Source organism: Filicampus tigris, chromosome 10 (genome assembly GCF_054856515.1).
Source record: "Filicampus tigris isolate MCC_2025a chromosome 10, RoL_Ftig_1.0, whole genome shotgun sequence".
NCBI classification, from domain to species: domain Eukaryota; kingdom Metazoa; phylum Chordata; class Actinopteri; order Syngnathiformes; family Syngnathidae; genus Filicampus; species Filicampus tigris.
Window position 1 is genome coordinate 8746677 of NC_141226.1, and position 26992 is coordinate 8773668.

At 39.3% G+C, this 26992-nt stretch overlaps 1 protein-coding gene across 1 annotated transcript; it reads right to left on the reverse strand.

Moving 5' to 3' along the window:
• Positions 1 to 1320: 1320 nt before the first annotated feature.
• On the reverse strand, positions 1321 to 23521 carry LOC147140688 (transferrin receptor protein 1-like). Its single transcript, XM_086042726.1, has 18 exons — positions 23379 to 23521; positions 13664 to 13713; positions 12873 to 13110; positions 11699 to 11882; positions 10433 to 10658; positions 10177 to 10293; positions 9979 to 10074; positions 9423 to 9562; positions 6587 to 6738; positions 6352 to 6471; positions 6168 to 6253; positions 5981 to 6044; positions 5795 to 5862; positions 5639 to 5706; positions 5428 to 5521; positions 5077 to 5298; positions 4133 to 4285; positions 1321 to 4013 (listed from the first exon to the last, which is right to left on the reverse strand). The coding sequence occupies exons 2-18, from the start codon at positions 13694 to 13696 to the stop codon at positions 3771 to 3773; spliced, it is 2304 nt and encodes a 767-aa protein (XP_085898852.1). The 5' UTR covers positions 13697 to 13713; positions 23379 to 23521; the 3' UTR covers positions 1321 to 3770.
• Positions 23522 to 26992: the final 3471 nt, after the last annotated feature.

Here is a 26992-nt window from a genome sequence, read left to right on the forward strand (position 1 = left end):
GTTTACTTTGTCTCCATCATCTGGCCAAATACAATATTTCTTTCCCGTATTCATGTATTCTTCTGCTACAAAATTGTTGACATGTCTACAGGTTGTATGGATTAACAATAAAGGTCAAGAGGCCTCAGAATAAATACTGTCATTTAAAAGATACATTGGAGAATATATTTGGGATTCACACGTTTACCACAGAAGTGTATTTAACCACATTCGAAGTTCTAAATATGAACATTTGGATCTAGATTTTTGTGCGACAAGTGAGTGTACCTACAGTCCCCTCCAAAGGTATTGCCACGGCAAGGTCAATTCCTTTGTTTTTGTTGTATACTGAAGATATTTGTGTTTCCGATCAAAATATAGACATCAGATAAGAGTTCACAAGTCCGGCTTTTATTTCATGATATATACAGCTAGATGTGATTAACAGCTCAGAACAGAGCACCGTTTGTTTGAACCCAGACACTTTTCAAGTGAGCAAAAGAATTGGAACGCACATTATTAAATTAACTTAAAGTGAATTACATTTAATATTTGGTGGCATAACCCTTACTTACAATAACTGCATCAAGCCTGCGACCCAATGACTTCACCAGTGTCATTTGAAATGTTGTATTCTTCATTTGAAATGCTTTTCCAGGCCTTTACTGCAGCCTCTCTCAGTTCTTGTTTGTTTCTGGGGTATTCTCCCTTCAGTCTACTCTTCAGGAGGTGAAATACATGCTCTATTGGGTTCAGATCCGACGATTGACTCGTCCAGTCTAAGAGGTTCCACTTTTTCCCCCTGATGAAGTATATTGTTGTGTTGTCAATGTGTTTTCGGTCATTGTCTTGTCGTCTGATGAAGCTTCTCCAAATTAGTGGATGCATTTTGTTCTGTAAATTGCCAAATAAAAATTTGTCCACTTCAGAATTTATTCTGCTGCGACCATCTTGAGTTACCTGAAAAGAACAACTATACATGCCATGCCACAAGTTGCAAACCACTCATCGGCAAAAAGAATCAGAAGGCCAGATTGGATTTTGCGAAGAAGTACAGAGATGAGCCACAAGTTTTGGAAACAAAGTTTTATGTACTGATGAGACCAAGATCAACCTCTCCCAAAGTGATGGAAAGGCCGAAATATGATGGAAGAAAAGATCGATCCTTCTTATGATCCAAAACATACAAGCTCATTCGTAGGCTTGGGCTCATATGGTTGCTTCTGAAATGGGAGCCACTTGAACTCTAATTGACTACACCACAAGAGGCTCATTGTTCCGATGCAGACGTGTATTCCCAAGACCACTGATTCCGGGTGAATGAAATAGCTAAAAGCCTGCTAAGAGTGATGTGATTGTTTATTGCAGAATAGAAATGAAAAATGACACAAACCTGCATACATATGGAACTAATGTTACCCATTACCAAAAAAAAAATCTTCAAAACATTCTTTTGTTTTTCAAATGATCACGTTATCCATTTAATCAGCACATTAGCTACTGGCCAACTTATGAATACTCAAGCACTGAACACCAGATCATTTTAAGGTTAGTGAGCTAAAACAAGAATACAATTTCATTCGGTTCAACTAAAATTTTGTGAGTGTAAATCACTATAATTCCAGTTCTTTTGATGAACACCAACATCATTACCAACTGTAAAAACGTGTGATGACATTTTGCGTCTGTAACTTTGATTCTGGCAGAACAGGTATTATGAATGTGTCTTCGAATGGGGGCAAAAGACACATACACATAAATATGAAAATGAAGGAAACCAACATCCAACACTCTTGGAAAATCACTCCTAGAAGAAGTTGCAATGCATTCATGAAACAAAATGCACAAGTGACTTACTTTAACAAACACAAACGCACCCCAAACGACTTGTCTTCCTTAAAGTGGAAGTCAACCCATACATATTTTTTTCCAGAATATGTTCTATGCAGGCCCACTAGTTCAAATACGGCATTCTGATTACTATTACCTTAGAGGAATATAAGTTGAGCAGCAAAATGCACCCACTTTTAGTCATCTCACGTGATTGCCATTTTGTCACTTCTGTCAACTGAAAATGACATCACAGCTGCTCAGGGCTCAGATAATGACCAATCAGGGCTCACCTGTTTTGTAAAGCTGAGCCATGATTGGTCTTACCTGAGCCCTGAGCATGTCATCTTCAGTTGACAGACAAAATTGCAGCCCCCCTGAGCTTGCTAAAAATGGGTGGATTTCTCATATTCCACAAACGCAATATTAATCAGAATACCATGTTCAGATGAGTGGCCCTGCATAGAACAAATTCTGGAAAAAATGTTTGGTTTGGCTTCCGCTTTAAGACGGGGAGGTGGGGGCAGTCATATCACTTCTGCATACATATCAATGAAAAATCAACATACTGTCAGTGTTTGATTTGAAATGGGGACAAAGGCTGCCATAAGGAACCCAGAGTGCAACTTAGCCATTCAAGTCCCTCAACTTAATACAAAACAGATTGTTAAAAAATTTTTGAAAAACGGTGGGCAGAAACACATTGGCATGCACAATGGATATGGGAAGAAAGTACATAAACAAGAAGACATCAACAAGATCTAAAGTTGAGCAAGAGGATGAATGGTGATGTTGATGTAATTGACTTAATATATACAAAAATTATGGGAAACACTGCCCCCGATAATATAAAAATCCACCCCTACAGTGAAATATGGAGGGCACTGCCTCCGATACAGACACACACTGGTAGGCAAAAACTACCATCTTCGTTTTCACATTATGAAAGACGCTGCTTCCGATAATGGTGCCAGCAAGAGAAGTGCACGTGAGCCCGAGTTTTGATGAGCAGCTTTGATTTAGCGTCAATGGAGAACTCGTGCGCGCTCAGTAGCTATTGATGTACTGTATGTACACTTCTTTTAGCAGATGCTGCTTTTGTCATTTCGACAGTATAACTGTCATAATTATGGAAGGCACTGCTCCCGATAATTACACATTTTCTATAAAAGGCAATTAAAAAATAATTATAGTGAACAATGTCACTGATAACTAAATAACACAATAAATAGACTTCAGTTTCAGTGCCACCTGGTAAAATGCCCTCTCCCTGGTTTTTATTTTTTTATTTAAATTTATCAATGTTCATTTTTGTGACTTTTCAAAATTGTTTCATTTTGTTTAGGTTTGTTATTAATGATCTGTGTGGCAAATGTATTAAAAGATGCCATTCACAATATATTCTTCTTGCGATCTAAAGGCCGACCATACGACGGTCGACCTGTTGTACGTTGTACAGGTCTGCTCAAGAAAGCCTGTAATTATGAATTTGAGGGTAATTCTGCACAGTAAGACATACAGTAAATATAGTTACTAATAGGTTTGAACGGCATGTTACTGGTTTTTGATATTAAAAGAAATGCAAAACATTGACTACTGCAGGTTGAAAATAATGCCCATATTTAATTTTGCAAGTCTGAGTGCGGCTACTGGTGTTGTGACTCAAACTGGATATTTAAACTTTTGGAAATAAAGTAAGTAATATAGCACCAAAGTAATCAAATGTGATTGATTAAGCACCACATTCTTGAAATGTTCTTTCAACAGAACAAAACATCAGAAAAGACTGGGAAAATGTACTGTGTTGAAGTGTGTGATTTTAAATGAAACACTAAGGGAGATAAGGCGGCTTCTACCTGGTATGGATACTTCTTCTTATTATTATTATTATTGTTACTATTATTATTTTTATTATCATTATTAGCATAGTTATTAAGGGAAGACCATGGGGTCAAACTAATTTAGATTTCATTATTAAACGACCACATGTCCCCTGCTAATGCAGTGGCACAACCCTGAATTGTCCAGGTCGCCAAGGCAAACTGGTTGCGGAACTGGTCGACATCAGCTTCTGCGCTGTCTGTCCCGAGGGCGTCGAGGTGTTTGGACAGCCCTCTGAGTGTGTGTGGACCAGAGCCGAGCAGGATGTGACGGAAAGGACTTTCTCGAGCAGACACATACGCTGACAGCAAGTTCCTCTCCACCTGTAGATAGTAAAGGAACGCGGGAATGACTTTTGTTAATGTGACCATTTTGTTATTCATGCATTCACTTTAACAAGTAAAAAGACCTCAGCAAAGAGCTGGAAGTCAGCAGGTCTTACCGACATGATGCGGTCATTGTAGATGCGGCACATCTCAATGTCTCTCAAGTCACTGTTCTGGATGTCTTTCATCAGGTTACGAGAGGCTCGACTGTAAGAGCCAGAGGCTGACATCAACCACTGCACTGATGTGGGGACGAGATTAGGCTGCATCTGGACACATGGGATGGACAACCCTCCGTAAGGTTTATGAAGGGTGTTCAGAAAGTCACTTTGCACTTATATTTGTATTAACAGACATGTTTCAAGAGAGAACACAGATGATGAATTGCATTAAACACCACTTTTGGAAAATTAATATATTACATGAAATGCCCCCTTGGCAAAAATTGGTAAATGATGTATTCTTGCAGAAAATGTAAATATGTATATATATATATATATATATATATATATATATATTTTTTTTTTTTTTGGGGGGGAGAATTAAAATAAAACAAAACAAAAAAAATCAAGTGTTGAGTCTAGAATGAATCCTATTTTACCCAAATTGTAAGATTCAATCCAGGAAATAACAAGGAATTAAAAAATATAGTTTTCATAGGTTTCAACTGGCCAAAAGTGGCCATAACGGAGCCAAACATTACAATTTCATGTAAACGGTATATTACAGTCGACCTGGCATTGTCGCAGTTCGGCACCTGCGGATTTGCTTATTCGCAGATTTCTTTTCCTTTTTTCCCCCAATATTTGGGGATTTCTTTTTTCAAGGGATACCAGCCCCCACACCCCCATTTTCTCCCATTAATTTTTTTTATTTTTACATTTTAATTTTATTTTTATCAGTGATAGTTGAAGAATTTTAGGGGGGTTGTAAAAAGAAAAATTATAATAATCAATTATTCACAGATTTTCACTATTCGCTGATCGGCCCAGTCCTTATCCCCTGCCAATAGCATGGATCAACTTCACTCATATTATAAAATGATAAAACAGATACCTACCCTCTGTACAATGTTGACTTTCCTGTTAATCTGAGCCACATGAGTACGGATAATCTTGTCATACTTTAACAGGTCCATTTGCAGCAGATGGTCATGGACCAACCTCAACACTATGTGACCTGCAAACTTGGCAGCTGCTTCAGCCAGCTGCAGATGCTGGTTGGACGTGGCAGCGATCAGATTCTCCTGGGTATCCCGCAACGTGCCAAAATATGGATAATCCTAGAGAAGTAGCCCAATTGAGATCCATCCGATAAAGAACACAGATTTGCACAGGGATGTCTTGGACTTGAGATATTGTAGTAGGTCACATATATTTACTGTATGTTAAAGCACGGGGAGCTGACTTACTAAATTGCCAGAAGTGAACTGAAACGACAGAGACGGAATGCCAGTAAAAGCAATGAAAGGATAAGCAGCATTATCCAGCTTCAGAGGTTCCAACCTAAATAGACATGAAGATTTTTCAATATGGAGATCAAGACAGCAAGCATTCATATTTCAAGTAACACTGTGATACCACACGGATGTACTGCACATATAATGTAGGAAATAAACATACACGTTAGATTCCCAGTTGCCCTTTCCAAATTGAGAAAAGAGGGACGCATCCTGATTCGGGAGGCCCACCTGAGGAGTAAACAGATACACGTAGTGTTGCATGTACAATTCAAATATCATGTTGGGATCCTAAGATGTACTGCTATTAAAGATGTACCTCTTTGAGAGTGCGTTCAATCAAGCTGTACATCATAGGACTTGCTGCTACTTTAAAACCATTGTGACCTGGAAAGGGGTTAATACATCCATTAAATCATAAAAACGTAAAATAGTCAGTATTCATAAAACAAACAAAATGTTTGAAAGGAATATTTGTGATAAAAATTCCAATTATGATACATACCAGCTACAATGCCATCAAGGTTGATGTAAGAGAAGGCTTTCATACTAAGAGAGGACAGATAGCCCTGCAAACAAGAAACAGATCAAAGTCCAAGTCTACACGAGTACACTGAAGATCACTGGACAATTGTATCATGAACTTGACAGTGATGTTGCTGGATAAGCAAAACTTATTGTGTAATTCACACCTCCAGCCACTCAGTGGCACCAACGCTTCCATATTCTCCAGCACTCCAACTTGCAAACACAATGCTCCTCCTTGGTTTGAACCCGTCTATTTCAAGGATAAAACAGGAGACAGTGTGAGTAGTACGGCACAAGGGTTTCGGCAGTAATACACAAACTAAACTGCAGATGTCACAAACATCTTACCCTCCTTTAGCATGTCTGAGATTGAACGAGCCATTTCCAACAGAACACCGGTGCCGACAGTTGATGCAGCAAAACCTGGGCCCCAGGCATCCCTCTGGGCACCGATAACAATATATCTATCTGTAGTCAAAACACAGGCATGTGATCTTAATTTTGTAATATGCAAATACGAACACATTAGTTATGATAATTGTGTTCAGTATCTCTCTCTTGGTGAATAAAATGTCATGAACACCTGCGTCCACAAAGCCTTCGATGACACCAAAGACATTGTTGATCTTTTTCTCAGTAAGAACGTTGTTCACCTCCACAGTGACGACATCACTCCCATTACCAAGTTTGTGGAAAACTCCCCACAATTCTGGTGCAGTCTGACCCTTCAACTGTCTGTGGGAAAGAATAAAATAGATGTGTCCTGTACACCAATGATATACAGTACATCCAAACTGCAACCCACTGTCCAATTTTTAGTAGCCCACGGAATATACTAAAGGTAACATCTGACACGGTTTCACAATGCTATTTACTGTAAAAAAAAAGAAGTGAGGTGAGGGGTACTACTATGACTACTACTACTAACAATAACAAATTGTTTTTTAAGCATTTCTAGATAAGTATTTACAAATTGATTACCGCACAGTTAAAACATTAAAACATTTCTCATCCTAAGGCCCCGGTGAATAAAGACAATTAAAGTGGAAGTCAAGTCAAGAATTTTCCTTAATCATATGCTCTATGCAGCCCCACTCGTCTAAACACGGCATTTTGATTAATATTGCACTTCGAGACCGAGACAAGACCAAGACTGTATATATCAAAGAAAAAACACATTAAAAAAAACTGAACAAAATGACCAGTATCTTTTTTTTCATTATGTTTGCACCATAATCATATTCTGCTGTTGTTTTAGAAATATTACAATGAATCAACTCTAAGCAAAATTGTTTTTCAACTTCTTCTACAATTATGCAATCATACTCTTTAAAGCTGCACTCCACAGGATTCTGCCCCCAAATATCTTTACAATAGCCTTTTCATTTGACCATTTATGACTCACACATCTTATAAACAGCAGATTAACACTTTAGCTGTTCACAGCGTGTATTTTTGCAAGCCTCTGGAAAATAATTTTCAGACTGGAATCGGGTTAGAATTTCCTAACGCTCTTCCTGAGGATGATTCTGAGTAGTCGTGACCACAAATTTGAGAGGTGCACAGTACTGAGATTGGATTTGGACAAAGGGCTTACTTTCTACTCCAAAGTGAAGAAATTATGATATTGACATTTAGAATGTCCGCTGATAGTGTAGTGGTACACACGCCTGAGTTGTGTGCGGGCAGCGTGGGATCGATTCCCGCTCAGTGACAGTGTCTATGTGTGCCCTGCGACTGGCTGGCGACCAGTTCGGGGTGTAGTCTGCCTTCCCCCATTGACGGCTGGGATAGGCTCCAGCAACTCCCTGCGACCCTGTATAGGATAAGCGGTTTGGAAGATGACATGACATGACATGACAATTAAGCCATTTAGAATGTGGATCGTGCACTCAAAGAAAAAAGTGTGCAATTCCATTTTTCGGCCGCGGGTGGCAGTAGCGACTAGAAACTAAAAAATCCTGAGGAGTGCGGCGTTAAAACTGAGTCTGCACTGTCTGAGACCGAGACAATACAGAGTAAAAATGCCTTCCAAGACGAGACCGACACACTTAAAAAGTGGTATCAAGACCTGTCTCAAGACCCAGACCGATCTCGAGAACTACAACACTATCAAGGAGCGTCCATTTTGCCACTTGCTGTCCACTGAAAATGACATCACAGTGCTTAAGGGCTCAGTTTGAGAACATCACATCACCAAACCCAGACAACAGGTAAGCTGTCATTAGTTGTTACCTGAGCCCCTTGGCTCTGTAACGTCATTTCCAGTTGACAGCCAGTGGCAATACGGCCACGCACTGAAATGGTTAAAAACAAGGGAATTTTGCTGCTTAAAGATTGAAGTCAAACCAAACATATTTTTTTCAGGATATGTGCTATGCAGGCACACTAGTTGAAATATGGCATTCTGCTTAATATTGCGTTTGTGGAGTCTAAGTTAAGAAGCAAAATGCACCCACTTTTAGCAATCTTGGGTGCGGCCATTTTGTCACTTCTGTCACCTGAAAATGACATCACAGCTGCTCAGGGCTCAGGTAACGACCAATCACAGCTCACCTGTTTTCTGAAGCTGAGCCATGATTGGTCATTATCTGAGCCCTAGAGCAACTTCGATGTCACCTTCAGTCAACAGAAGTGACAAAAAATAAGCCACCACATTAGCTAGCTAATAACGGGTGGATTTCTCATATTCCACAAATGCAATATTAACCAGAATGCCATGTTTAAACTAGTGGGTCTGCATAGAACATATTCTGGAAAAAAAAAAATGTTTGGCTTTACTTCCTCTTCAACTCATATTCCAAAAATTATCTAACATAGTGAGATAGAGGGCCACAGACCACCCCAAAATCATGAAAAATCCTACACTTACACATCTGCCTTATAAACTTTAACAGTTTTTAAAAATGACTATATCCAAAACAGGGCGGCACGGTGGACGACTGGTTAGCACGTCCGCCTCACAGTTCAGAGGTCATGGGTTCGATCCCGGCTCCGGCCTCCCTGTGTGAAGTTTGCATGTTCTCCCCGTGCCTGCGTGGGTTTTCTCCGGGTACTCCGGTTTCCTCCCACATTCCAAAAACATGCATGGTAAGTTGATTGGACTCTCTAAATTGCCCCTAGGTGTGATTGTGAGTGCGGATGTTTGTCTCTGAGTGCCCTGCGATTGGCTGGCAACCGATTCAGGGTGTCCCCCGCTTACTGCCCGAAGACAGTTGGGACCCTTGTGAGGATAAGCGGTATCGATAATGGATGGATGGATATATCCAAAACAATATATAGTATGATGAATTTCAAAGTGGTCGCTGCATCCTTCAACTTTTCTGTATGTGGCCCTCGGAGGAAAAGGTTTAAGCAGAATAACTTTACTCATGTTGAATTGTTCGAATGATATTTGTCAACAGCTCTGTAAGTCTTACTCAAGAATGCTGGTGGCTGTGCGTGCTGTGATGGTTTGAGCCAAGATACTTGGCAGACCTGACGACTCGGCAGGTGGAAATTGGGTGTGATTAAACGAGGGGAAGCCAGGTGTATAAGGATCCCCTGAACCCAAATGGACCTTAGAGAGGAAACAAGGTTAGACAGAACAGGGTTAGGACGTCACATAGCTTCAGATACACCTTGGCTTGTCATTATTTTTTGCAAGCACTACTGTACATTTCACAAACAACTGTGTAATTGTGTGAATGTGACAGTGTAGCTGACGTCGGGCTGAAAAGTCACAAGTCACAATTTGGTCGATTTCATATGTCTTCAGAAGTCTATATTATTGGTCATGCCACACGTTTGGGTGTTATTTTTACAAATTACTTACCATTCTAAAGTGTTGAAAATGCAATGTTGAGATCATTTTTATGCTCTTTTTTTTTTTTTTTAATGTATTGCCGAGGTATCGGATCGGGACTCAGTATCGGCAGATCCGTAAAACCAAAGACTCGGTGCCAAAAAAGTGTAATTGGGACATCCCTAACTCACATGTCCAAAGAGCTCAGTGGTCACTTCAGAAGGATAATCAGAAGGGTCTTGGTAGATCAGTACAGCAGAGGCCTTCATTTTGGCAGCATTGGCTACCTGGAAACACCAATGAAAGCAGTTAGTTAGATGCTACAGGTTGACTGTCAAATATAAAACATTTCAGTTTTGGAGAGGGTTTAACAACTAGCACCAACTCACCTTTTCCGCAAAGCTGATCTTTCCAGCTCGGACCAGCATAACTCTGCCACTCATGTTGACGTCCCGCAGCATTCTAAAGTCACTTTCCTGCCCATAGTGGGCGTACAGGACAGCTCCCTGGATGAGGCAAAAATTTAAAAATTAAGTTTCTACTATTGCTATGGTATTACATGCAGATGTTTCTTTGCATTAAAGACATTAACTTTCGATAAAAAAAAAATAAAAAGTTGTTGTTTTTTTCCCCCTGATTAATTACCTTTACTTCTCCATTAGCACTGTAGGACAGGAAACCTTCTGGACGCTCTTCTTTGCCATTCTTGAAAGTAACTTTGTTGAAGCCATAAAGAGGGCGATCCTGAACTTTAATAAAGTGCTCGTCGGTCCAGGTTTTCATGCCGTACTTTTTAAACTTCTTGATCACCTTGTCTGCCAAAGCATCATCGGCCAAGGAACCAGCCCGATGGCTGCCACTTGACACTTCACTGGGAAATAAAAAAAAATGTTTTGAAAATTGACAAAAATTGATTGTTTGTGTGCATATATTACATTTTGTGATATTAACAAATTGTAACCAAGCCTAATCGTTTCTGTTCAGGGTCATGGGGGGCTGGAGCCCATTCCAGTGAACTTCCGGTGAAAGGTAGATTACACCCTGAATCGATAACCATCTACCCCAACATACACGCCGTGACTGACTGGGAACTGAACACTCACTGCCTGCACAGAAGTCAGGCAAGTGTACCACTACACCAACAGTGACCCTATATAGTCCCATTTAAATTTAGATTTTTTTTTTTTCAAGAGCGGAACTAAAACTTGCAACGTGGTTGCACAAGTGTGCACATCCTCATAAATGGGATGTGACTGTGTGAAGATTTAACCTTAATCTTATTCAAACTCATGTTAAATTAGACTCAGCAGAAAAATGGAACTGCTGTAGTAGACTTTTCCAGTTTTTTTTTCTACATCTCTGGCATCAGACCAAAACATTGTACCTCCGAAATAGTCACTTTTCAGGAGACCCCAAAAATGGCAAGCTTGTTCAACCATTTTCAGCAATTTTCAACACTTTACATGCGTCAATAATGTGTAAAAATAACAATAGTATAGACTTTTGAAAAAATATTAAATTCTCCAAAATGTGACTTATAAGGTTTTGGCCTAACGCCAGCGATATATAATTTGTTTTCTAGAAGAACTGTTCATTATTCCTCCCACCTTATCTTAAGACAGTTCCAGCTGACTAAAAACAGCCCCAAAGCATGATGCTGCCACCATCAGGCATCACTGTAGGTATGGTATAGAGCAGTGCTGTGTTTACATCAAATATACCTATTGGGATAATGGCCAAAATGTACCACCTTGGTTTCGTTGAATCATGACCAAATCTCCAAAACACATGTGGAAAATGATTATGTGTGTGCATGCATGCATGCGTGTGTGTATTTCTGATATTGACTTTTCCGTTATTGGGAACCGTCTCACAGCAAGAGCATGAGTAAGGCGTGAGGTTTAAATTTACTTGAAGGCAATTTGGAAGTTGGATGCACTCAATTTTTGGACAAACTTATTCTTGACATCATTCCAGGCCATGAGGGGGGCCGCTCCCGTATCGTGCACGACGGGCACATCAGGCAATTGCACAGAGTTTTCACAGCTGTAAGGCGAATCTCTTTTGCGATGGACCAAGTATCCAATGAAGTACCCTGAAAGTAGCAGTAGTTTAAAATGAGAAAACAAAGCACTGAATTACAACCAAAGCTGGAGTCAGTACAGTATTTTATCATTATGCTGTGCAGATCACATAACTTACAATCAGAACTTTAGAAACTGCGAGTATCACATTAAATGTCAGTCAATAAGTCAAATACCTCATTGCTTCAATAAATAATTCAATTAAGAAGGAACAGAGAACGAGTTTGCTTATTTCTGATTACAGCCCAACTAATGGGGAAATAATGTACAAAGACCAATTCCAATTAAGTTGGTGTGTAAAACTAAAAAAAAACTGAATACTGTACAGTGATTTGCAAATCCCTTTCAACCTATATTCAACTGAATACACTACAAAGACAAGGTATTTATATTTATGTTTAAACCGATAAACTTTAATGTTGTTGTTTTTTTCTAAATGTTTCACTCATTGTGAATTTGATGAAAAAAACGGTTTGAAATGTGGACTCATCAGACTACAGCACACTTTTCCACCTTGCGTCAGTCCATCTCAAATAAGTCCAAAGAAGCTGGCTGCGTTTCTGGATATTGTTATGCGCATCACGCAGTTGTTAACTGATCCTTTCAGGGATGCTCCTTGTATACACAATCATGACACTCACCTGTTTTCAATTAACCTGTTCATCTGTAGAATGTTCCAAACAGGAACATTCTACAGGTGAACAGGTTAATCTTATTTTATTTTATTTTATTTTATTTTATCTTATTTTGTTTTGTTTTTTTGAGAATTCCTCAGTTCTCCCAGTCTTTTGTTGCCCCTGTCCCAGCTTTTTCGGAATGTGTTGCAGGAGGAATCAAATTCAAAATGAGAGAATATTTGAAAAAAAAAAACACATGAAACATGAAATATATTGTCTTTGTAGTGTATTCAACTGAATATCGGTTAAAATTATTTGCAAATTATTGTACATAGGAAACAAACAAAAAAATGCCACCTGCTCTAGTCACCAATCTCGTCTTACCGATGATAAAGATGAGGAGGACAGTAGCCACCATAAAGCAAAGGTTCTTAGGTGTGCGTCCGAATTTTGAAGTCATGTAGGAATTGTGGTTGGGGTTGTGGTTGAGGTGGGCCCCCACTCCATTTCCACCGACTTCTTCATCCATGTCAGATGAAAGCTTCATCTCAACGTGACTGTTGTCACCTTCCATGTTCTGGGTCAAGTTGAAACGTGTATACGAATGTGGTTCTCCATTAAACTACAGCAGAAGAAGAAGAATTGATGATTGTATCTTATTTACAGGTAGAAAGAACAACGAACAACAAAAATAACATTATGGGCCACTGATGCGATTGACAACATAACACCTACTCTCTGTAAACTACTGATTTTCCTGTTGATCTGTTCAGATAACCTACGGTACATATTGTAGGTATCATAGGTATACACAAACCCTATGTATGGACACTTATGACCCAGCCTCTAGAAAATTCTAAAGTATATTAAGAGTAACTACAACAAAAGAACGTCGAGAATTACTTTAGTTATAGATCTTATAAAAATGTAATGCAAAGACAATAGTGACGATTTTTTAAATTAATATATCTCAACAGAATGTCTTACGTCTCAGACCCCCCCCCAATTTACATTCAACTACTTATTTGACTAAACTGATTGTTGCATCCCTTTATTTTAAGTAGTTCATTTTTTATTTTTTATATATTTTATTTGGTCAAAAATCAAAGCACCAGATATACAGCATAAACGAGACAACACCGTAACAATGAAACAATGATTGCAAAAATACTCACAATTTTAGTTATTGTTGACCTTGCCTGGTCCATTGTTGCTTGAAGGAACTCTAAAAAAAAAAAAAAAAAGTAAAACAAACAATTCATATCCCACTGAAGACTTGCATAGAGCATATTCTTGAAAAAAAATGTTTGGGTTGACTTTTCTTTGAAATAATACAGTTTGTGAGTAAGTGGAGTACACGGTTACGTTTTCATTTCTGGGAAAAAATGTGGTGTTCCACTTGCATCCCACCTCCACAAAACAAATCTTTCAATTTCCTCTGCCGCTTACTAAAAAGGCACAGTTGTTTCAGCACACAAAAGACTACACTGGTTTCGAGCATTGTTCACCACAGGCTCCATGGGAACTTCAATGCCAGAATGATACAAGAGCGCAGCAACTGGCTTCCCGCTCACTTGAGGTGTCGGAAAGAAAGGTTCAAATTTAACAAAACAGTCAGGCCTGAAATGCAACTCTTATGTATATTTATACTTATTTCCCACTTCCCAGTTCAAAACCAATGAAATAACGGACAGGCAAGTGATCACCTGAGAGGAGTGCATCCTAAGGGTCAAATGCTTCTCTCAGGGAATGAATTTCCCAGGACAGTCATATGTAAGCAATGACGAGTTTAGACTAAACAACAAACCAAGTAAGCTAACTATTAAATGCAAACTGCAGCCCTCTAAATGTAAGAGTAATTACTGTGGTAGCTCAACCAGAATCCGTATACAGAGCCGGTCGAAGTTACATTTGGTCATCTTTTGAGACAAAATTTCCCAATGAGACCAATTATATTTGAAAACATTCATTTCAAAGCCCAAAACTGTTGCCAGCTAGAAAACTTTCACCATCTAATCTGTACAGGCAATATTTAAAGTAACATTTGAACATTATTAATTGTCACCATATGTTCACAACTCCATTAAAAACACACTTTAAACACTCTCTTGACTTCAAGTGGTAATAAACATTGCACTGCTGATGGACTGTATCTCAAACATCTCAAACTTAATTAATAATTAACTGTCTGACAAATTTAAAATGAAAATCATGCAGGTAAGTTAAAAAATGAAAAGAGTGCACACACAAGACACTCCACCTTTTCATTACAAGTATCAGGCTTATGGCAGCTAATCGGTCAGTGGCTAGCTAGCTAGAAGCTAGTGGGAGAAGCTAACGGGCAATTCCGAGTTTATGTCAAAATTATGTCACAAGTCAAGATGAAGTTGGTGAAATCTGCTCATTGAAATGCATTGAACTTTGGCTCGTCGTCATTTGATTTGTGAGTATTATTTTGATTTCAAAATGGGATGAAATGTCGTTTGACTACTATAACAATCTGCCTGCAGAGGCAAAAGTGTGATTTTTATCACACTTGAGAACGAGTCTTAACACTTAAGAAGTGCTCACCATAAAGCACTGCGGTCTTGGTTAGCTTCCATTCAGAACCACCCAGTCCCACTGTCTTCACACCTTTTACCCACTTTCTCCGACGTTCACAGCCCACACAGTAATATGGAATGACCATTTAGTTTCCATCATGTTATGGTTGGGATATTCCACCGCACAACAACTTACAGGCATGATTTTCTGCAAGCTTCAATGCTAGTCACAGGCAAAAGCAATACAATACGGCGGGGTGTTTTCACCGATTAAGGCGTGTTGCATCGTGGGTATTACCAGAAATGCCTGGGTATTCGGAATTGTCCATATAGCAGCCAAGATCTTTATTCAATGCTCCTTGTTACAAATAGATGTGCATCACAGTCACATTATAGCCGAATCAAAGTTTTTCATTCGCAAAAAGTTGGTGAGTACCAGCTGTCAGTCCTATCAAGCCGATGGCAATAGAACCCCCACTTGCTCATCCAATGAGTACAGATTTAAACATTCCAAAAAGCCCACACCAATCGGCGGTCTGACAGCTAAATAGGCCCAATAGCACATTACGGTAGATAAGGTAGTATTTTTTCATTTATTTTTAATGTAGTGATAACCTCTTTGTCATTCATAAATGCAGTTAGGTCTGTTTTAAAATTTTACTTAATTTTCTTTTTTTTTTCTTTTTTTTTTTTTTTTTTACCTGTTTGACTGTTGAGGAAGATCCATCCATTATCTGTACCGCTTATCCTCACAAGGGTCGCGGGGCGTGCTGGAGCCTATCCCAGCTGTCTTTGGGCAGTAGGCGGGGGACACCCTGAACTGGTTGCCAGCCAATCGCAGGGCACACAGAGACAAACATCCGCACTCACAATCACACCTAGGGGCAATTTAGAGAGTCCAATCAACTTACCATGCATGTTTTTGGAATGTGGGAGGAAACCGGTGTACCCGGAGGAAACCCACGCAGGCACGGGGAGAACATGCAAACTCCACACAGGGAGGCCGGAGCCGGGATCGAACCCACGACCTCTGAACTGTGAGGCGGACGTGCTAACCAGTCGGCCACCGTGCCGCCGTTGAGGAAGATGTTACTTAAAATACTGCCTGCCCAGCAAAATGTTTTTGGTGGCGGTTTGGAATGCATGATTTTAATTTGTTATTTTTTCTAAATCCAAGAAGTACAATATATTTGCTTATATTAATGTTTATCATCAATTTCCGGACCTAGATAAAGTCCTTATCATTTTTCTTGAGGATTATCTAACTGTAATTGATGAGAACATAAAGACTAATCATGAAAACATTCAACAACATTTACAGTTTTTGCCCATTGCTTGGACACTGTAGACTAGACACATGCTTAAACCAAAGTAACATAACTTGAAGTTGTTGTCACTATTCCTTAAACAAAGTGTGACCACACCTTAAAAAAAAGTGCCGCTTTGCACTTTAGTTGCAATTCTGTCTCACACTTGCTCCTTTCTGCAACACACTTTCTCTTGCCCACTACAAACTATTTTGTTCATAGGACACTTAGTTCAAAAATAGGATCTCAGGGCACCATTGGGAAAACACATCTATTCAAAATATAACACACATTGTTTAACTCATTCACTGCTAGACATTTTCAGACCCTCTTTTACCCTAACATTTGAAAAAAATGAAAAAATTCCCAGGATTGAATGGCTGGTCTGTGAAAAAATAAATCAGTCAATGGCTGTGAAAGAGTTGATTGACGACACTTAGACACACCTAAAAATACTTACAAATACTTACAATACATAGACACACACATCTAAAAATACTTACAAAATTGAGCACCAATCAGCCCGCTGCAAAAGGGAATCAGTTAAGCCATTTTGAGAACGTTGTAAGCATGGAGACAAGGATTATTATTTCTGATGACATATAAGAGCAACTTTTTGGGCCATTAGCTAAACCATGGCTTTACTATGAGGGAGGCTGGGCAGAGAGTGCATCCTAATCCAAGCCGTCCATCATTAAGGACATTCCGACGAGAAAACAGGAGTGCATGTCTTCCGCACTCTACTCTACTTAGACTGTATCTAGAGTAATTATAGTACTGTACCAAATCACATTACCGTATCACTTTTATTGTATTGCAGGGTGGCTATGGCTAATGTTCTTTTTTCAAACAAGTGGTAGCTTTGGGAAACATACCATGATAACATGTTTATGTTTCAGTATTGTATATGGAAAATACAGCATGGTAAAAAAGAAGCAAACAATAACAATTTGTGGTTGCATTTTTCTGTAAAATGGCTAGAAGACCTGCTGTTCACCCAACAGCAGAAATATGCCACAGTGAACATGGTCAGAGCAAACAATGCAATCCATCTCCACCAGCTCAGCTACAGCAACAAATACTTACAGATAGGCAAGTATTCAACTACATGAATCGGGTAAGCGTTACCACCATCATACATATTTTTGCTTTAACTGAATTGACTCCACTGGAAAAGACACGACTGCAAGGTAATGATTTTGTATTGAGTATTTCAGCTTTTGGTTGTTGTGAAAAAGTGTCTTCTGTGGAAGTGAATAAAAAAGTAAAAATGAAAGACTGCTGTGTTTTATATAAAATAGACAAGTGTGTTGCTGCTGATCTGAGAGTGTATTCATATGATGCAAGTGGTGATCATTTTGTCATCAGAATGACATTTTTTCGAGGGATTGTTGGATTTTGATAGCAGAGTTTCAATTTGACATAGATGTGAATGGTTTATTTCCCTGTGGTGTGTCTTATTTGCGTGTGTGTAGAGTTTTGACACGGTGAGCCAAATTTTGCAAAACGTGTTCAAGCAATGGGCAAAAACCGTAATATAGTTTACCATTTCAACTGCTTTTATGAAAAGGGTCACACAGGGTACTTGGTAAGTTTTGCTCAGTGTAGTCCTGTACGTGGCTACAGCCGTGAACCTACTGTATTATTTCAAACGCTAAAATGAGACCTGCTCAAGTGAAGTTGCACAAAGGCTCTTAATGCCTTTTTTTTATTATTTGATGCCTTGTGTTTGGATATAAGAAATGCTAATTAAACTGAAATTTATATTTGTCTTTTAAATTGCCCCAATGAAAATATTTCCAGACAAGAAAAATGCAGTTTACTGGCGAAGAAATAAAAACTGTTGATAATAAAAAAAAGTTTAAAAATTGGTTGTTTGTTAAGGTGAAATTTAAAAACATAGTTCATAAGAATACATGATTATTGTATTGTTATTGTTTAGTAAAACCCTTGCTTCAGGTCCTTTGTATAACCGGCAAAATATTGCTCTTCAAAATTACAAAGTTGTTTAATTATGAAAAGATTTTAGTTTTTAGTTTTAATCAGAAAACTGTTGTCATGCTTTGCTTTTACTTGGAAATGTCTTTGCTATGTCTTCTTCAGTAATTATATAAAAGAAATTACTTATTTTGTCAGCCACTGATTGTCGCAGACAAACTTCATATTCACACTACAGTAAAATATTTTGCAGATATCATGACTTGAGTGGCTGTCGATCTTTACTTCATATAATCTCGGTGTGCCATCTACATCATCAGCATGCATGGTCATTCTGCACCCCCCCACCGCCCCTCAAAAGGTGCAACCAAATCTTGTGCTGGTGCAACCAGCTGAGAAAGTTGTGGAATGGTTAGTGTAGAGCCCTGTGAATAGACATTTGTTTAACTCCTTACTCGCCCAGAAGAGACCAAAGTTTTCAAAGCGTTTTGAAATCCAAACACTTCCTGTAATATACAGTAGTTGAATGAAAATCTCTTTGTTTCTCACCTATTTGCATCTCTTCCCAATGTCAGTGGTTAACCAACCACTGCACTTTGACCTTGACTTCTAGTGAGTAGAATAGACATTACCCCGAACACCCTGGTCTGACCCTGAGGAAAAATGCTAAATCTTAGCCAACAGCCTTGGACTTATCAACACAAGCGGAAGGTTTTCCCAACATATCTCAATAATCATTGTACGTGAGAATCGGAGGATGACCTTTGGTCTAAACAAAGCACTTCAAATGACATTTCTGAATTCGGAGTGGCCTAGAGAGGTGTGTGTGCTCCACAGCTAAATGGCAGGGAGACTTAATGACCCCTACGGACCAATTTATGTGCTCCACTGGAAGCTGGACATTGCGTGAGGAGAGCTTGTGTGAGTAAATGCCAAGGGGCCACGAATGACTGTGCAAACAGGCAGGTCTGGCCTTATTTACTGACCCAAAGAACTGTCTCGCCAACTCCAACTGTGTGTTTCTAGGACCGAACATTTATTTACATGTGCATTACTCTAATATAATAAATCGAGTCAAAGGTACAGACAACCAATTTGCCTATATTGCTGCCGCACAATTGCTTTGTGAACATTTTGACCTGGCATGACATTTGGTTTAGATCATTACATGGCCTAACATAGCTTCAGTAGTACATTGACTGTAACCTTGACTTGTGACACAAAACCATTAAAAACATCACAGGGAACACATTTCAACAAATACTCCCCTTTCCAATTCAGAGCAATGCTTGCTGTACACAGTTGGAAGCTCTGCACTTTAAAAAGCCGCATAAAAGAAAAGCGACCTGCTTTATAAAGCTAATTGGTCATTTTTTTGGTGGGTGGAGAAATGTCTTTAATCTTACGTGCCAAACATACCGCGCTTTACCAAGATAATACTTTAATCAGATTAGCTGTTCTTTCACTCTCAGTTGACAGGCATCCTGCCATTGCCAGTAAACACTATAAACAGACAAAGAAATTAAAATAATGGGCAGAAACTACTTTCAGTATTGTGATAGACTATCATCTTAGGAGTTGACCAACTACACATGAGGTAACCATCTGACCCCTTCAGTCTGGTGAGGCATGCGCCATGCGCTGTATCTATGTTTAGTGAATTTTCAACTCACGTGTGTCAATCAGAGATAGTAAGCTAAGTTGTGTCACGCCCTTGTGGGAGCAATGCTTGTTAGACTAGACTAGAAGCAGGGTATTCAGTTGCTTGACTATTTGGCAAGCAAGGCCATTTGAAAACTGTGACCAAGCACAGTGAGCCCACATTAGTAAAACTCAACTGAAAACGCTTCATTAAAAATCGGACAAAGTTAACTTTCCATCCATCCATTATCCGAACCGCTTATCCTCACAACTGTCTTTGGGCAGTAGGCTGGGTATTTGTTTGAACCCAGACTCAAACCCACAACCTCTGCACTCTGAGGCGCACGTGCTAACCAACCACGACCACCGTGCCACCCACAGTAAACACATTTTTTAAAATCAAGAGAACAGAAGGGTACAATTATAAAGGAGCATGAGAAACATACCAAACAACTGACAAGGATCGAACAAAGAGTGATCAAAGCCTGGGCCAAGAAAAAAAACCCTGCGGGCCTCAAAATCAGCCACGAGACACTACGTTTGTCTGCGACATGTCTGTCGGCCCAAAATCCGTCTACAATCGTGTAGTCTGACATCGGCGTGTATTCGTATAGTCCGACATCGGCAATGCCAACAAACACAAACAAACGTAGTGTCTCGTAGCCAATTTTGAGTTGATGCATCGTAGCCCGTGTAGTGTGACAGCGATTGGTCGTTTGGCGTCTAGGACGCTTCACGACAACCACCACGAAAGTCTGGCATGTCAGAATTTTTGTTCATCTTGACGAATTGTGTGACATGTCCTATGACGTCGTCCTTAGATTGGCTCTTCGGCATTGACCAATAGGACAGTGCCTTTCTACTTATGAGGATAGACTGTACGTAGCGCGCACATACTAACAATCAAAAAGCCGAAGAAATGAGCGGACAGTAGAGGGGAAATACTGGAAATTATACATAGCATTTTAACTCATGCTACGTTTGCTAACTGCAAAGCCAGTAGCTGATTAGCAAACGTGGTATGTCATTAAACAAATTTGTTACCTTAAAGTGGAAGTCAACCCAAACATATTTTTTTAAAGAATATATTCTATGCAAGCCCACTAGTTGAAATAATTCATTCTGATAAATATTGCGTTTGTGGAATAAGAGTTAATCCACCCGTTTTTAGCCATCTCTGGGGGCAGCCATTTTGTCACATCTGTCAACTGGAAATGACATCACAACATTCTACGCATTGTCCCTTTAAAAAAAGTAGGGCAACCGCCGCCAGTACGGATCCCGGCGGGCACCGCAGCTCGGGATTTCGGTGAGAAGGCCCTGGCGCGCGTCCAGAGCTGCCACCACAGGCACCCAGTGGGGCTGGCGGGGAGAGGAGCAGCCCATGGGGACAGGCCACGCAGATGTGCAACTCTGCCGACTGAACTCCACCGTCTTAATGATTCCAGGAGAACCGGAATGTTAGTCCCGGTTCCACTAGATTCTCGATCCTATTCAGGTGTTCTCATAATGAAAGTAAAATAATCCAAAATCCAAAACAAATATACGGACCATTTTTTTTATTTGTGTCTTGTGTATACAGTATTCTATTTTTGTTTTAAAAATAAATGTTTTGAATTTCTTGTTCCAGGTAAGAAACAATAAGATCAAGCTGTATTTTGGTGTATTACCATTGTTTTTCTATTTTCAATTCCTGTTTCCATTCGTAAAATCGACTTCTTAAAATATTTTTTGAGATTGTCCAGTTCAGTCGCTTTCATCCGCGTGGCTTAGTCAACTACTTTATTGTACGCTGTGTTGTAACCTCACAGTCATGTGTCACAATCATTGTTCTAATTAGATTTTAGAGTGGATGCGTTTTATTGTTTAAAATGCTTCTTTTTACTTTAGTTTTTATTAGTTTTAGTATTAGTTTTAATTTGTTATAATATACAGAGTATTTGTCGAGTACAAAATAAAAAAGGTCACTAAGCACTGCGTAACCAAGTAAAGTATAATACAATTCTAAAACGACTGTTTGACATTTCTTCTACATTTTTATAAACAGAAGATGTCATTTTAGTTTTTTTTTAAAGCATTATTGTTTTTTATTTCATATTATGTCTTATTTTAGCTTTAGTTATTTCATTAACTATAATCACCTAGAATAGTAACAAAAATAGAAGCACTCCTTGATATAACGTTTCCAAGCATAACATCAGTGGAACCGCTGTTCACAAACTTAATTCACGCTCAGACTCCCAAATATTTTTTAGCCAAAATTTCCCATTATAAATAAAGGGGAATAAACAGTTCCAGCCCAATTTGTCATTAAATTGTTTTTGTGAACAGCGTCGTTTGTGAACTGAGGGTGTACTGTATAAAAAAAGCAGTGTGGAAGTGACAGAAATGGTGAGAAAACAGCAATTACTGAAAAAGCTGAAGAGCAGAGTGGGTGTGGGGATAGGGGAGCACCAGTGCAGGGGTAAAATCATGTGAGAGTCACATTGGGGGAAAGCATGAGAAAGTAACAAAAAAAAGTTGGACAGTGAGGCAGGCAAATCCCATCTTTTGGGAATGGTCCAAGCCCAAATTAGTGGACATAAGACTGGAGCAGTGACCTGAGGGCCCCTTTTGGGGTGTCTGATAGACACCAGAGACCTTGGAGGAAGTATCACAATTTGCACAATACAAATAATAATTGATTCTACTAGAGTCTCCTGAGCTGTGTTCTGGGTTGATTTTTACACTCCACATGACATGTAGTCCTGTCTAGTTACTACTTTCCAAATGTTTCCATAACAAATTGTCAAATTCACCTGCTGCTGGACAACATGACCTCAGACAAAAACACCCCCGGTCTCCTTCTTCACATGGCCAAGTTGAGAAAATAAACACCTGCTTTGCCTTCTTTGCTTGTGGCCTGCAGGTACTAATGGGCATGGAGTAAAGATATCTTATCTAGCAGCAAGGTCAGGAGACATCCACTGCAAGTGTAACGTCTATCTAGTGACACAGTTACCCCGGCGCTGGAAGGTCGCACGAGGGTAGCTAACGGAAATACACACAACCGCTAGCCCTCGTAGTACTTAATCAGGGACGTGACAGCGGGGCTTCCCCACGGTGGCAGTTTTGTTGCTTCGGCAACGCCATGCGTGGATACTATTGTTCGGATTTCAATAACAAAGTTCTTGAATCCTCAGAATTTTGAGCCTATCAATTTTCGCGTTAATATGTGAGCCCATGTGAGCCCATGGGCTCAGGGACAGGTGAGCGAAACAAGACATGATGTAATTGAAATATATTGACATAGGCCTATAATATGGAATATGAGTATAGTACGTCCTATAATATGGAATATGAGTATAGTACAAAAATATACATCCAGTTTATATCGATACAATCTAAATTAAGTAACACTTTATGTCCCTTATTCGGATTGTTCATGTTCATGCTTCATGCTCCAAAGGCAAAAATCCTACCTTGTCTTTAAAACAGCTCAAATGTTTACTGGTTCTTTTGACACCACGAAGGTTCTCCTTCTTGCTGCTTTGTAGCTACAGTTGTGTGTTAGCCGTGTGTCCTTCAGCTCGTTGGCCCCTGCTTATATCTGGTTACACTGAGGCCAGTAGGGGAAGAGAGAAAGAGAGAGAGAGAGAGAGAGAGAGAAAGAGAGAGAGAGACATAGAGACAGAGAGAGAGAGAGAGAGAGAGAGAGACCTTACTTAGACCTTTTACAAGACCCTTTCCGCTTGCATTTTGGAAAGATCTAGTCATAAGTGTGCTACAAGTTTAAAGTGGAAGTCCAGTCAACAATCTTATTTCCAATAAAATGTTCTGTGTGCACCCACTCTAAACACGATATTCTGGCGACCTGAGTTACTTGACTTTTGACATAGTAACATCGTTGGGACTTGCATGAAACTTTAGATTAAAGTGAAAATCAAGTAAAAAATATATAGTATACTATATATCGTTTTTCAATATGTTCTATGTGCCCCACTAATATAAACAGCGTTCTAATTAATATTGCCTTGGTGGATTAAGAATTAATCAAATTAATCCGCCCATTTTCCTCAATCAAAGGACGCAGCCATTTTGGCCTTCTACTGCTACCTGCTGTTGATAGATATTAACATCAAAGAGCCATTATGAAAATCAGCGCTCACCTGTTTTGGTCACAAGACGTTTGCAATGTTGCGGTTCTCATTTTCTCAATTTTATTGAAAAGAATCAATTTTACATAATCCTTGAATCCAATTGCAAATATTAGGACTCTCACCATGAAGCTTGCTTCATAAAGTGACCTCTGTCTGCACTCTGTATCATAGCCTACAGGTGGGTAGCAAGTTTGCTCTCACTCCACAAAAAATAACATATTTCAAAATCAAAACATGTGATGCACTACCTTGAAAAAGCATTTTTTCAAATGTGACCAGACAAGTCTCATGAATACAAAATCAAGTCCCAAGTCCTGAAATTGACAACTGACTCAGTTGTCTTTGGGCAGTGGGCGGGGGACACCCTGAATTGGTTGCCAGCCAATTGCAGGGCACAGGGAGACAAACAAACAAACAACCGCACTCACAATCACACCTAGGGGCAATTTTAGAGTGTCCAATCAATTTACGATGCATGTTTTTGAATGTGTGAAGAAACCGGAATAAACCCACGCACGCATGGGGAGAACATGCAAACTCCACACAGGGAGGCCGGAGCCGGGATCGAACCCACGACCTCTGAACTGTGAGGCGGACTAGCTAACCAGTTGGCCACCGTGCCACCTCAACTTAATATGAAGTTCAAATTTCTATGGATGAGTGATTGTATTATTTTTTGTATGATTAAAGTGATTGTATTATTTTAGATTTGACTTTTCTCCAATTGGCTACCAGTCCAGCATATACGTTTTTTGCTCCAAGTCAGATGGCATAGGCACCAGCCCACCCATGATTCAAATGGGAACATGCAATCAAGAAAAGAAAAAACTTTTAAAAACTCAGTGTAAGATCACTGACAACCTCCTCCAAAGTTTTTATGCTGAAGGTGCAAAGGGCTTGCTTCACAGTTTCTCCACTAGCAAGTTTCCCAGTGAGTGAAGGAACGCAGAAACCTTCTGTTTCATTTATACTTTATTTTGATAAGTTATCTTATATTACAAGTTCAACCTCTGAGTTACATAGCACAGAATACTCGATGAAATGGTTTAAACTGAAATTGATCAAGTCTCACACTAACCATGTTAGAAATGCATCAGTGCCATACTAATCATCATCACAAGGTATTGTGTGATGACATTGACAAACAGTATGCCGATATTGTTTAGATTTGTTTTTGTGTTTCACAGAGGATGGAACTAAGTGGAAATAATTTAGGTCCATTCGATGTCATTGGGAAAAAAACACCAACTTTTTTTAACCCCAAAAAATCTTGAATAAGCAGAGATATACTGCCAATAAGCGTTTTTCATGAAAAAAGGGGGGTTACAAAAACTCATCACAAGAGTGCAGCTGACTACTTAAAACGTTAAAATCACTTTATCCATACACACATCAGCAGAAGTCACTGTGATATCAGTGTATCGGTCTCTCAGTATCCTTGGAAGAATTGAGCATTGAGTGAGAATTGCTAGCCACTTTGTCGGCAATGTGCACTCATAAATTACAAATGGCGCTAAAACAAAAAAATACCCTTTTATATGTGTTTTGCGTACTGTCAAAAATTGTTTTCTTTCAAATAAAAAAATCCAAAAAACTTGATGTGCTGGGAAAAAAAGTCGCATAGCCTTTTTTAATGGCGAATCGTTCAAATGATCTTAAACAACATCCATCCATCCATCCATTATCTATATCGCTTATTCTCACAAGGCCTTAGACAACATGTTCCACCAAAATTACATGACATAGGCAAAACTTTCCTCCTACTAGCTTTCACACCTGTTCAAAGTCGGGCATGGGTCCTATAAAGACTTTTTCATGCGTGATGATGTCATGGTTAGACATGTCCACCCAATTTTGTGAAGACTGTTTAAAGTATTGCAGGGCTAGCTCTTTTTTAACTCCATATCTCACCATAAATACTTCCATGAGATTTTACTGAGTTAGTTTGGGGAGTTTGCTCTGCAAGCCACCGTGATACATGCTTGCAAAAATTAATGGGTTTGGGGGCATGCTTAGGCCCTCAAAAAGTCTATTATTTTTTTTAGAAGTATAATGAAACTTTTAAACCAATTCAGGGTGTCCCCTGCCCAAAGACAGCTGGGATAGGCTCCAGCACGCCCCGCGACCCTTGTGAGGATAAGCGGTACAGATAATGGATGGATGGATGGATGAAACTTTTATGATTAAATAAACATTTTAAAATGTGCTCTACTGACATATCATCCTTACAAACAGGATATTAGGTTTCAAATGTTTGTAAAATCTTACTTTTCAAAACTTCTGGGATTGATTCCAATGAATGCATTTGAATGGGTTAAAATGGGCAAAGCAGTGCTTCACCTTGAAATGTGACCCAAAATAATACGGGGCAAGCCAGAATCCACGGAACAGTTGAGTTTTGTTACAGCTGTGAAAATATCACCTTTAGGAGAACGAACGAGAGGAAGTATAGATATATTTAAAGCAGTCTTCGGGTTGCTGACTAAGTGAGAGGTGTAGACTTTTTCCAGTGAAGTTGTGAACTCCCTCATCTTTCAATGAAAGAAACAAAACATTGAATGTGTTTATTGTTAGAGTGTCCCTTTAAGAATAATGTTTGGAAACCAGCACCCTCTGTTCTGGTGACCTCGTAAAATGTTTTGTAGAAAGACTGCCTGTAGGAAAACAACACAGATACACACAAAATGTGCCAGCAGTTAAGAAAGGGACCAAATATTGAGTAAGGGGTGTGTTCCTGCAGACAGGGATGGCAAATAAGTCACCACGATGATTGGTTATGTTTGGTGGGGAGTGGCAAAGCAGTCACCAGTGATGGTAAATTATTAATTAATCTTTGTAAACACTTTTCTTATTTACTCTTGGTATTTATTTGCCATCACCACAATGTATTATTCACCAAAACCCTTACATGGAAAGTAAAGCTTTGGGGTCCATCA

What these genes read in the sequence shown, in the direction of transcription:
- LOC147140688 (XM_086042726.1), bottom strand. Translation starts at nt 13,696, where the DNA reads ATGGACCAGGCAAGGTCAACAATAACTAAAATT. An exon ending in AACTTCCAAATTGCCTTCAA is followed by an intron (nt 10,659 to 11,698) that starts GTAAATTTAAAC and finishes TTTATTTCCCAG; the next exon opens with TGAAGTGTCAAGTGGCAGCC. An exon ending in ACAGCCACCAGCATTCTTGA is followed by an intron (nt 6,739 to 9,422) that starts GTAAGACTTACA and finishes TCTTTCCCACAG; the next exon opens with ACAGTTGAAGGGTCAGACTG.